Genomic DNA, 13,503 nt, shown 5'->3' with positions numbered 1-13,503 from the left:
TAATCAAGTTCCAGTTGAAGAAAGAAACCGATGCCATTTTGGTACTTGCTTGTGATTTTAGATAATAATCTCTTTTAAAGTTGTTGAAATATTATCTTAGCAAATATGTTTTGACAAAGAGTTTTTGGTGATACGAAACGATCTTTATATGTTAGCATATGTTATTCCTATATAGACTCATCTAGTCAAAAGTTAATACTATAGTCAAAAGTTGAGATTCTAGCCAAATTTTGAACTTGGCCATTGCCAATGCTTTAAGAAATTTTTTTTTCATCAGTCATTATTCACCACCCTACACCCAACACCCTATGAAAAACACTCACATACTCTATGAAAAACATCCTCACACCTTATGAAAAAGTTACAAGTGTGAGGTGTGAAAGTAAATAATGGTTTATGCATAATAACTCCCCTTTCAAATTTGACTAAAAGAGAAATGCAAGTAATCACATCTAGTCCCTTAAATGATGGTTTATATCCCACCACGTGCACTTTGAGACTGTATGGGGAACTCTCCGTCATTTAAAAGAATTAAATATCATAAAACTAGTATTACAGAGGTCACTAAAATATAAGAATATTGATCTAGAATTCAATGTGTTAAAGCTAATATGTAGATGTTGGCAAATTCAAGTGACAAGGGGTTTTGTCACTCAAGATTCGAATTTTAATCCCCGGTGTCTCAATATCATCAAATCAACTCATTCTATAACTTGCCAAGACTCTATCGCTGTCTTAATAATCGACACACGAGTTGGGCAGTTCAATGAGATAACATAGCCAAACCCTCCCTAACTTACAAATCTTAATAGTTACGTCGCATGCCCTCGTGGATGAATTGGATAACACTCTCGTTGCACATCTTTTATGCTTGATCAAACATTATTATTAGTAGCGTGAAAAGTGCACTAAATCTAAAATGCAAAACTTCATACCAAATATGTAAGCAAAACTTGGTCTATCCAAGATAACAGACTTAAGCATCATGAATAAACATTCCACTCAGAATTCAATATAAATCAAAACAACTATGCTGATACGGTTTTTTTTTTTTTTTTTTTTATCCTAGCTTTGAGAGCCATTGACCGACTACGAGAAGCAAGCATTCATAGTCACCAAAACTGAGAGGAACGGATTCCTGACCAATAAGCCTATCAACGCAACCTTCTTGCTTCTCTCTCGGACTCTAGCAGAGTAAGGATATCACCTTCCCTCACTGGTCCCTTAACATTCCTCATAATGAACCGGTTCTGATCATCCAGAAACTTGACTCTCACCTGAGTCACCTGACCTCTTGATCCAGTCCGACCCATAACTTTCACCACCACAGCATGTTTCACTTGAGATTCCATCCTGCATGATAATATAATCAGGAAAACATAATTTTGATGCCAAAAACAAGTATGAAACATGAACATCCGTGCAACTTTTTGAAAAAAATACAAAAAACTACTAACTACATGGAAGCGCAGCCAAAATCTAGCCATAGAGACGGTGCATTTAAAAGAGGGAGAGGGTGTGAGAGTCTCAACCACCAAAACAGCTTTTCTAGGAACAATGTGCAAGTCCAACATACCCTAGAAATCCAACCCATTAACTGGCCAGAATGCAAAATGAATGACACCAACCACCTATTCTAAGATACAATTAATCCCGAGGGTATGCCTCATGGGCATATATAACCCATTAAGATTATTTGTAATGTCAATAATTCGTTTCATGTTTCGTTAACATTAAAATCTTTAAAATCTTGCTTTTGCATTCAGCAACCAACACGAACAAACTTGGGTAATACATGATGTCCTAAAGGCTGAAACAGCATTGTTGGGTCCCTCGTTAAACAGGTTTCAAACAGAGGATAAAAAAATTAAGCAGAAAAATATATTTTGTGCTTTATAGTGCAATATCAATCACCAATTTCCTTCTGGACTGCATCCAAACTATAAAGAGTAAACCACAGTAGAGGCAGAGTACAAAAATAGACGTACAATGGACCAAATTCAAAAGCATAATCATAAAGTAAAACAGGTTACGCAAATAAAAATGCCAAGTAACATAAGAATTCTATAGCTCCTAGCATGTCAAACTGTGGTACACAGTCGGAGTCGCAAGGAAAATACCAATCAGACAGGGAGCACCCAGCGTAAGCCATTGCCTAACACCCATCTTCTTTCTTATTTCCATCCTAAAAGTGACAAAAAATACCTATTGATGTGGATACAAATCTACCTAAGAGTCGATCTCGACTATCCTCTATGACTTGATTAGCAAACGAAGAGGTTTTTACAAAGAACAGAGTCACGGGTGCTAATTTAAATGACAAGGGGAGAGAGACCCCTTTTAAAAAAGAAATCACCTCTAGAGGTGCTTGCCTGAGCTTCGCTACAGCTTAGTCCAGCTCCTAGGACTAAGCTTAGTCCAGCTTAGTCTAGAGGCGTCATTTGGTTATACAGATGAGATAAAAGATTAAAGTTGAATAAAATATTATTAGAATATTAATTTTTTTTTTTAAATTTAAAAAAGTTGAATTGTTTATTATATTTTGTGTATAAGTTTGGAAAAAATGTAATGATTATATGAAATGAGATAAAATGATTCTCGTCTCATCTTGGTAACCAAACCAGACCGCTAAAGCAAGCTACGCTTCACATGGCCTGGGAATCGAGTGAAACAGACTAAGACTAGAAAAAATAATCGAAAAAAAAAAGCCACTAACAGCCAGTAATTTGTTCAATTTATATTCATATCGGGAGTGACCAGATCCAAATGCTTCTTAAATCTATAATCCACTTCCTCTCTAATTCACAACATCACTAGATCCAACGGAACGCTTATGAACCAATCCAATATCAGAGGCAACAGAAATAAAATCAAAACCAGCCTAAACACTTTCAAAACTACAAGAAAAACAGATATAAATCCCATTCTTCAGAGACCAAAAAATAAAATCATAAATTCAGAGATAATACTTACTCTTTCTTTGCGGTGGTATTCTTCGGCTGCGGCGCACGAAAGTCAAGGGTGCAGTGAAGGAAGAGAAGTGTTTAAAGCCTTAAGGTTGGCGTAGCCACAGCCGGGCCGGGCCGGGCCGGGCCGGGCTGGTATGGCCAAGTTTAGTCCAGTATTTTCTTTTCCATTAATTTTATTGTTTTTTTGGACAGAAACGAAGCCCAACGTGATAGGCTTCTGTTTTGATGGGTATCGGGCCGATCCGTCTATTACCCTATAGGGTATGCGTAGGAGAATTGCATTGGGTTTTTTTATTTTCTTCCAAATAAGAGAGTTATCGATTATTTCGTACATGACTATGTCAATGTGGAAAAATCAAGGTATTGAATCTTTCAAAAGCAGCCCAAGAAAACTTGTAGAAAGTGCTTAAAAGACTTGTAAATGGAGTGAAGACTTTTGGGAAATAGGGGTTGAATGCGGAAAATCTTCATGGGTCAGTCCTGAAAATTAATTGAGTTTGGAAAGGGGACAGGTCAAGTACCTGTCAAGGAATTGGAAAATTTTGAACTCGTTCTCTATTTTTAAAAACTACTGGAATCCGACCCTTTTCACCTTCTCACTTAGTTCGAATTGAGTCGGTCAGCATTAGAATAGTAAGGGAATAAAAATGAAAAGAATAGGGAGGTTTAGATAGTGAGTTTAAATAAAAATTAAAAATTGAATAAAATATTATTTTTATATTATAATTTGAAAATTTTGAATTGTTTATTATATTTTGTGTAGAAGTTTAAAAAAATTGTAATGAATAGATAAAATAAATTGAGAGGCTCTCTCAATCCAAACAATTCCTAAGGTTGCATTTTGGTACTGAAATGATTTCAGATGATTTGAGTTGATTTATTAATAGTAACGAGTTAGGATGTTTGATGAGGTTTTGTGGAACCATTAAAATATGTTTGAATGTATTAAGTAGATTGATATATGTTTTAACTTTTTATAAAAAGCTAAAAAAATAATGAGTTATATGAATAATTGATTTGAGATAAGTTGAGTTGAGTTTAACATTCAAATATACTTAGGGGATGCTTAGGGAATGATATGATATGAAAAATTTATAAATAATAATGAAATAGTTTGAATTATAATATTTTATTAAATTTTAGAAGAGTATATAAAAAAAGATTGATAACAAATATTATAAAATTAAAATATTATTAAAATATAATTTTATTTTAAAATTTAAAATATTAAATTATTTTTGATATTTTATTTAAAAATTTGGAAAGGAATACATAAAATGATTAAAGTCCGTCCGGTCAAGCAAGTGGTCGAAGTAGTTGAGCACCGACAACCTCGGCTCCGATTTTGCGCGTTGGACCAAAAAGGACGAAGATGTCTTAACCTAATCCAGTGGGTCAGATTCCCTTTAGATTCTGTCGGATGAAAATTAATTGCCGAGGCAAACGTACAGCTGTCTTTCAGTCTGTACCATTCGTCTGCTCGCCACCTGAGAATTACAGCACACACCCAGTCATATGAGTTGGCCTCACAAGCCACCGGCCCACCAGCTTGTTTAAATAAGGAGGTTTTATTGTAACATTGGATTCATATTTTTATAATGAAATTATAGAAAAATTTAAGAGAAGTATTATAATTATAAATAAATTTTATAAAAATAAATTTATAAATTAATTTATTTTTAAGTGATACGTTAGATATATTTTATAATAAAAATAATTTTATAATCTAATATATAATATTAAAATATATTAATTTATAAGTTTATTTTTATAAAATCTCTTTATAACTATAATATTTATTAAAATTTAAAAACAACAAATCATCTTAGGACAAATGTAGGGACATGCAAAGTCATTTACTTGTACCATGATGGTCAATGGCATGTGTTGATCTCAAGTCCCTCTAGTAGAGATTCGAGAAAATAAAGAGTCTAAAATAATCTAAAATAAAAAAACTTATCCAGAATTACCTACTCCTTTCTCTCTTTTTTTTAATCAAAATTACCTACTCTAACTAAAGGCATAACTTCTATAGTCGTTTTATCTACCTTAGGTTATGGACAACAAGAATGTATTAGGCAAAATACATATAAATCAAATCTCTCCGACGACGGTGATATTGAATAATAAAACAAAGGATAATCCTAAAACCACCGTTGGAGTTCTCGCTGGAAGCTCCTGCTAGACTATTTTATGTGTATTTTTTTGTTCTTATTTTATATAGATTTTTTTAACACTTTTAAATATTTTTAAAAAATAAAAAAATTTACAATATCATTAAAAAAATACTTCTTTAATCATGAATTAAAAAAAAATATTAGTCTTTCTGCTAAGATTTTTTTTAAGGAATTGTTTTTTAATGATGTTGTTTATTCTTTTTATTTTTTAAAAATATTAAAAAAATCCATGTAAAAAAAGAACAAAAAAACACATAAGTTCAACTCATCTCAACTCATCGTTATAATTTTTTCAAATTTCAATACAAAATATAATAAATAATTCAATTTTTTTAAATTTCAAAAAATAATAATATTAAAAAATAATATTTTAACAATATTTTATTATCTCAACTTAACTCAGTTTAACATACAAACACAATCAAAATAGCCTAACAAGAGCCCCATCTGTAGTTTTAGTATTATCCTAAAACAAATACATGGGCAGTGAAGATCCCAAAAACCTGCTACAATTAAGACGTAACACTCCCTTTGTCACCGTCCAAGTTTGTGGGTTTTAAGGAGACGTTTGAATAATAAATTAAGATAAAAAGTTAAAAATTAAATAAAATATTATTTTTAATATTATTATTATTTTAAAATTTAAATAAATAAATTTATCTATTATATTTTATATAAAAATTATAAAAAATTATAATAATTAAATAAGATAATATAAATATTTTTTTGTATCCAAATATCTCCAATATGGCAATATATAATACAATCGGGCGGGGCAATTTGGTCAGTAAAATTAAGAGAGTGCATTTTTCGTACGATTATCAAACTGCAAACTCGAACTTTTGAATAAATATAAAATTGCAAAAAGATGGGCATGATCACGCGTATCTTACCATTTTCGGATCTTCCGTACGGTACAGAGTACCTTTTAGCTGTTTGCCTCTTGACTCTTTAGATCCACTAATCTCACTTCAGTTTTATGGCGCGTCATCGCACGCATCAGAGAGAAAGGCAAAAGAAATTGAAATGAATAAATTTAGAGCATTTTTGTTGATTGATTGTAGAAACCAAATCTAAATGAAGAAAAAAAGGTGACAATTCTTTCAGATCTATTTTAAGTCGGTAAAATTCAGATTTAGTGGCCATTGTGACCTCTCTAGTCTGATATTGAAAGCATTTAAAATGTAGGGATATGCTGATGGTTGTTAGCCAAATTTTAGTTGAAATATAGCTATGATACTTAAACCTAAATGTGGTCAAGCTTTTCCTTAAGAGAGTCGCTTTTGAATTGACAGCAACGTATTGGCCTAATCAAAGCGACAATGTAGTTAACGTATTTGTAAATGAGTCTATCGCCTTTTTGACATATTCTAATTCTTAATATTTATAAATAAGATTATGGATTCGGATATGAATTTGGATATTCAAAAATACCCGTTTGTGAATTCTTAAAACCGGATGGATACCCATTTTTGTAAAACTGGTTACAATTCGAAAGGGTATTCGATTTTCGATAAAAATTTCACACTGCAAATCTAATTTCAATGCATATAAAAAACCATAATTATTCGAAAATTGCAAAATTTCTTTATTGCCTTTTTTTAAACATTTTCAAGATAAAAAAGTTCAATTAAAAATTACATATAAGAATTTGACTTATAGACAAATTACTTGGACTATATTTCAATAGTCTATCTTGATAATAATAATTCCATTAGAACTAGATTTGACACAGGTGATGTGGTCCTTCAAAGTTCAACCATGTCAACAGTCTTATCCACCTGGAATATAATACACCATCGCCTCAACTAAACCCTAACTAATTACACTAGACACAACATAGTTGCAAGTATTCCAAGCCACTAATGGTATAAATATAAATAAAAACATTACATTTATTTAACAATAAGTTTTTAAAAATAAAAAAATTAGAATCTCTAGATCCTCGCCAAGAAGTGTTGAATTTATCGTGTACAAATCGACATTCTTACACCGTATAACTTACAGGCGTATTTGTTATTAGAACCATTCTATATATCAGCCTATAACTGTAGCACACTCACGTGAATTTTTTTTTTTTTTGGTTTTTAACCGTAGCAGCGGTCATATGTTGATATTTATATTTTTACTTGTTGCCAAAGGGAAGGAAAATGGGTTTTTTGGAAATATAAAAATAAAAGAAAGAAAGGAAGAAAAAAATGTACCTTCCCGGTCAATGACACGTGGATGGAGACCATCTATTACTCCTAACGCCCCCGAGGCTCTCCCTCTCGTTCTGTCTTCTCTATATATGCGTACATGGTGCAAGAATATCTCAGGGCAAGCGGTGTTGGAGCTTTTCAGAGACGCACAAAAAAAAAGGGGCTCGGGGACACTCTGTGATCGTGGGACAATATTCAGACAGCCAACAAGAAAACCTGTTCGCTACACCCACCACATTCTTCGCTTTCTCTCACATTGTATCGTCCCAAACCCCATCTGGTCATCTCCCATCTCTGTCTCTCTCCTTTCAATCTTGCGTAAAAGCCAGTCGCATCTCTGGTTCCCACTCTGCCTTCGATAGAACAAGTAAGACTTCTATATCTTCATTTCACGCTCACGGCATTGGTTTTATATTTGAGTAGAATTTTTCTTTATTTCTATATTTGAAGTTATATGAATGTGTCAAGAGAAATATGATTTTTTTTTTTTTTTGTAAATAATCAATGGGTTATTGTTATTGTGTTGTTTGATCAAAATAGGTAGGATAAAGTGGTCCTTCTGGGAAATATTATCGATGAAAATCAGTGTCTACTGTGAATAAAGAAAGAAATTATATATATATATATATATATATATATTGAAAAGTTTAAATGAAAATCAGTTTGTTGAGAAAAAAGATCGATCATGTCAGTGATCTCTAAAGTTCTCGTTTTTGTGCTGTTTGATTGAAATGGGCCTGTAGATACATATATTTTTGGGTTACTCGCGTTATTGTGTTGTTATGGGATATATATATATATATATATGTATGTATATATGTATCTACGGTATATGATTTACTTAAGCCCCAAAATCATTGTTTTTCTAAGGTCTGCATTTGAAGGAACTCACTTGTTTCACGGAACTTGTCAACTTTTGTCAGAAATTTTCCTTTCCTTCCTCTTCATCCTCTTATTAAACGAAGTGCCGGGAGATGTCCATGAAATCAGTCATGTTTTTTTTTGTTGTGTTCATGAAATCAATCATAGGCCCTCATCCGTGATTACTGACGTTTTGGTGCTATTTTCTTTATCATAAGATGCCTGTCGTATCAAATACCAGTTTGCAAACTCACGTTGTTATTTTTCAACTTTTGTTTATTACCAGGTTACCGACTCCACATGGATCATGCTTTTTGAGATCTTGATTATTTGGATATATAAGACATCCCATTTTGACTAGATGGGGATGTCCTTTTGTCCATTCTCTGACCCTGATGATGTCGATAGTCGCTTTGAAGCTATTCTTCTAAGATCAATCAGTTTTGGGGGTGAAGATGTAAGAAATCCATTGCGATCAGTCAGTTTCAATGGCCGTGATTCAGAACCCACCATGATAAAATCATACGGATTGAGAAAGATGGTGTTCGAGGGATCACTTAGCTTTGAAAGGAGAGGGTTAGAGACCATGAGCTCTAGTACTAAAGATGTTGGAGACCAATTGCCAAGATCAGATAGCTTGTCTGAGGAAAAACACCAATCACCATTGACAGATCCAAAGAAGCATAGGTGCCAGGCTGCATTGAAGTTGCAGAAAGTGTACAAGAGTTTCCGAACAAGGAGACAGCTTGCAGATTGTGCAGTTCTTGTGGAGCAGAGATGGTTTGTTTAAGTTCTTATGCACACTTCTTTAAAGGAAATTTTGGCCATTACATAGAGTTAAAACCATCCATTTAAATTTTCCCAAATATTTTGGAAGCAAAGATCGATAACTTAATCTGGTATCACAATTTGAACCCATGGGCTTTGAAGAGTCTGTCTTTACTAGAATGAAGTTGAATAGTTTTGTGTCTGTTTTTGCTAACACCTCGTCCTTATATGTATACAATAAGCATCTTGCAATTCACTTTGTAGGTGGAAGCTACTTGATTTTGCAGAACTGAAGCGGAGCTCTATATCATTTTTTGACATCGAGAAACCTGAAACTGCTTCTTCACGTTGGTCAAGGGCAAGAACTAGAGCTGCTAAGGTAGCTTTTTATCAATTTGATGCATACCATATGATACAGCTCAGTTATATTGTTCTCAATTGCTGATTCTTTTAATTTGATTTTTCAGGTCGGGAAAGGCTTATCAAAGGATGAAAAGGCTCGTAAACTTGCTTTACAACATTGGCTCGAGGCTGTAAGCCCCATGCTTAGTGTATCTTTTTGCCAAATCACTAGTTTTCATTTCTGGCATATTCTTATTCTTGTCCCTTCTCATTAACAGATTGATCCTCGCCATCGCTATGGCCATAACCTTCAATTTTATTATGTGACATGGCTCCAGTGTGAGAGCACGCAGCCCTTCTTCTACTGGTAATATTACCTTGGGACCCAAAGCAAATCCTTCATATTGTGTTTTGGTTGACAATGAAAATCTATTTCTCCCTTTGACATTTGAACTTCGAAAAAAATACAGGCTCGATATAGGAGAGGGAAAAGAAGTCAATCTTCTTGATAGATGTCCTCGATCCAAGCTTCAGCAGCAATGTATCAAATACCTTGGTCCGGTAAACCTCACATCTCCTTGTGTGCCTTAAACACACACACACACACAATGTACCATTCTGAGGAATTAGAATTAGGACAGATTTGACATGTTGATATAATTCATAGCTTGTATCTCATAACAGTCATAACTTGTATCTAATGTAAATATAGCATCGTAAAATTTTTGTAGTAAGGTATAAATAAAATAAAAATCTAGAATAATATGTTATATGAAATCAAATAATATCATATAAAATTTTTTACTTTTATTCTATTATAATCTCTTTTTTATTTGATTTTGATTTACGGCATAAACAATATAAAAGTTCTATTGTCAAATATAAGCAATTCCAAGGTGTCAAAAATAATGATTCTTGCCTCTCCACTCTCCAGCAAGGAATGTCTCCTCTTAATCACTGGAATAGCAATTCCCATTCTAGATTTTAATCTCAATACCAAGCATTCCTTTTAGCAATTGAAAAGGGGAAGAAAGCTTTTTCGATGTCTGTCTTGCAGGCTATTTATTTATTAATAGTTATTTTACCTTAAACGGAATGACCAAAGCTGGTTAAACCTCAAGATATTTAGTTGGCTCGAAATACAACCAAAAGTAAAGATTTTACATGTGCCATTGGAATTTATAGCCTGACAAATATGTCGTTTTGCAGGCAGAAAGGAAGGCTTATGAAGTTGTGGTGCAGGACGGCAAATTTTTCTACAGGCAGAGTGGGAAACTCCTAGATACAACAGGACCTAAAGATGCTAAGTGGATCTTTGTCCTTAGCACATCCAAGACCTTGTATGTTGGGCTAAAAAACAAGGGCACATTTCAACATTCCAGTTTCTTGGCAGGTGGAGCCACATTGTCTGCTGGGAGATTGGTAGTGGAAGATGGCGCTCTGAAGGTACAAAAGAAAAATATGGACTTTATAAAGTGGTTTTTTTTTTTTTTTTTTTGTGAATTGTTTGGCATACTAAAAGGATTTATACAACTCATTAGGTGGTTTGGCCTCACAGTGGGCATTATCTACCAACAGAAGAAAATTTTCAGGAATTAATGTTGTTCCTTAAGGAACACAATGTGGATCTCAGCAATGTAAAGGTAATGCTGACTTTGCTTCTCATTTTATCGTTAAGATAATATAGCAGGACACTATTGGCTGGCCATAACCTATTAGTGGACACTACCTTTGGTGGTTCTACTTGGCTTTAGTATGGGAAGATGTGCTCTTTGTAGCTAGCCAAAAATTCCCCGTTTTGTCATTGAGAGACTTTGTTTGTGTGAGTTCATATAAAATTTTTATCACCAGGAATCTTGATGCACTTCTCTTCACCTATGTAACAGAAAAGCCCAAGTGAAGAGGAAGAAGCAGCCCTTACCGAAAAGGCCAATGGTGTTTGCCTTCGAAGCAATCCAATAGAAGAAGATTTATCTCAGGATACTGAACCAATGAGTGAATATATCTTGGCTCAAAAGAACACTGAATCCAGAGATCAGGATTCTAATGCTGCTGGAAATCCAGAACCATCCTTGACAAGATTGTCACGAGAATTAGGCTCAAAAATAGCCAGACTTGAAATCCCAAACCGACATGTGGCATTTGACATTCTTAAGAAGGATGCACTACAACCAAGTTGCCACACTCACCCTCATGATAATTCTTCAGAAGAAGGCTATGAGACAGCAGAAGAAACGTTTTTATCAGAGAGAGATTTCATGGTTCCTAAATTGAACTTGTTTGACGAAGATCAAGAAGAAGATGATGAACAGCCTATTCCAGAGGAAAAAATTATGAAAAGGATAGATTCGCATAAAGGAATGAAGTCATATCAGTTGGCTAAGCAATTATCCAGTAGGTGGGCAACCGGAGCCGGGCCACGTATTGGTTGCATGAGAGACTATCCTTCGGAGCTTCAGTTCCGGGTTTTAGAGCAAGCCAACTTGTCTCCAAGATCAAGAGGCGTTAATGCATGCCCCCGGACCTTGTCCCACTTGAGCCCAAGGGTTCTTACTTCAACTTCTTTGTGTAGAGAGACAACTGCAGACAGAAGTTCCCTTGCTCCAGAGCATGTGATAACGTCCAGAACATCAACACCATTGACGGACTAAATTTAGATGAAGTCACAACACAAATTGTATTTTATTGTATCGTGCAGGGTGGGGACGAAGATATAGGAATTCTTTGCATTCTTTCTATGTATTATTCTGCACATTTTTGTAGATTATGGTGGAAATGGAACGAGGCTGAAGGGGTTTTGCAAGATGTGTTGCTCTTTATCTAAAAAGAGAAAAGACCCATTTCAATTCTCTGTAAACGTATGCTGAAATCACAAAACCGAAAAACATAAATCATCACTGAGATGTGCAAGGATTCTGTCTTCTCTCTTTGGTAAATGATAAATTTTTTAGATTTTTTTAAGTAAATAATTAAGATTCGTTATGCAAAGCAGTCATTTTTCTTTACATGATAAATGCACAATAATTGCAACCACGCAAAGCTAGATAAATTAAAATTTCAAAATATTATTATTATTTTAATTTTAAACATTTACTTAAATGCTTGATAAAAACAAGTCACGCTGCATTTGATAAGTCATTTACAAGTACAACAGCTACGACTCGTTGTACAAACGTAATCAACTCTCCCAAACAAGGACCGTCGATACCATCAACTCTCTCAAACAGACCTGTACAAAAATTAAAACAGAAAATATATTTGCAACTGTATAACTACCGTGTAATCGCTTTGAAAAAAGTGAATAAAATATGAGATTCATATGAAAAAAATTAATTTTTTAATAGTAGATTTCACTCTTTTCTAAAACGATTACGCGACGTTTACGTATTTTACGATGGTATGCAAAATTACTCACCAAGGATCACAGCGGGAGTAAGCCTGCTAGATTATTATATATGGTTTTGATAAGGTTCATGTTTTCGTTGGCTTAACTGCTTAAATCTGTTGTTGTTTCACAATAAACTTTGTGCTTGCTAGAAGATCCATGGCTCTTTGTTTGGTTACTGACAAAGTTTAGGAAAGTACCTCAACCTGTGTAATAGCTCTTGAAAACAAAAATATTTTGCATATCTCTTCTTGTAGATAAGACTGAATGTGATTTTGTTTCTGCTACATCCGGTGCCGGAATTCTTGTATAAGTATGCCCCTCAGATTGCAGCCTATTGGCCAAAAGCGGGGTTGGAGTGAGCTGTAGACTGCCCTCGTTTGGTAACATGAGATGAGAAATCTATGAATAATAGTGAAATAGTTTGTAAATAATAGTAAAATGAATTGAGTTAAGATATTTTATGAGATTTTGAAAAAGGAAAAAAATTGAATAAAAATATTATAAAGTTAAAATATTGTTAAAATATTATTTTTTAATATTATTTTTAGTTTGTGATTTGAAAAAGTTTAATTGTTTTTTTATATTTTACTTAAAAGTTTGAAAAAGTTGTAATAATTAGATAATGATTAGATGAAAAAGTTGAAAATATAAAACTGAATGATGTTTATGTTTGAATGATGTTTAAACGTTGAGATGAGATGGAATGAGAAGAAATGAATTGAGACTATTTGTGAAGTCAAACAGGGCCTCATACATCTCGGGTTCAACTCCCCATTAGGATTTCCCTTGGATTACTT

At 33.6% G+C, this 13,503-nt stretch overlaps 2 protein-coding genes across 3 annotated transcripts; one reads left to right on the top strand and one right to left on the bottom strand.

The window, feature by feature from the left end:
• Positions 1-909: 909 nt before the first annotated feature.
• LOC121264928 (40S ribosomal protein S28) lies at positions 910-3,145 on the bottom strand. 2 transcript variants are annotated; one of them, XM_041168305.1, is made up of 2 exons: positions 2,970-3,145; positions 910-1,353 (listed from the first exon to the last, which is right to left on the bottom strand). In XM_041168305.1, exon 2 carries the CDS (start codon positions 1,350-1,352, stop codon positions 1,155-1,157), a length of 198 nt encoding a protein of 65 aa, XP_041024239.1. In that variant the 5' UTR covers position 1,353; positions 2,970-3,145; the 3' UTR covers positions 910-1,154. The 2 variants fall into 2 exon arrangements, with proteins under 2 accessions (XP_041024239.1, XP_041024240.1); XM_041168306.1 differs by having other exon boundaries at positions 2,974-3,144.
• A 4,304-nt stretch (positions 3,146-7,449) lies between these two features.
• On the top strand, positions 7,450-11,982 carry LOC121264923 (IQ domain-containing protein IQM6-like). The gene is made up of 9 exons (XM_041168296.1): positions 7,450-7,714; positions 8,495-8,988; positions 9,241-9,355; positions 9,444-9,509; positions 9,597-9,685; positions 9,789-9,879; positions 10,528-10,764; positions 10,860-10,961; positions 11,205-11,982. Exons 2-9 carry the CDS (start codon positions 8,570-8,572, stop codon positions 11,967-11,969), a joined length of 1,884 nt encoding a protein of 627 aa, XP_041024230.1. The 5' UTR covers positions 7,450-7,714; positions 8,495-8,569; the 3' UTR covers positions 11,970-11,982.
• The last annotated feature ends 1,521 nt before the right edge of the window (positions 11,983-13,503 follow it).

Source organism: Juglans microcarpa x Juglans regia, chromosome 5D, assembly GCF_004785595.1.
Source record: "Juglans microcarpa x Juglans regia isolate MS1-56 chromosome 5D, Jm3101_v1.0, whole genome shotgun sequence".
NCBI lineage: Eukaryota > Viridiplantae > Streptophyta > Magnoliopsida > Fagales > Juglandaceae > Juglans > Juglans microcarpa x Juglans regia.
The sequence above is the reverse complement of the archived record's forward strand: the minus strand, read 5'-3'. Positions and strand labels throughout refer to the sequence as shown.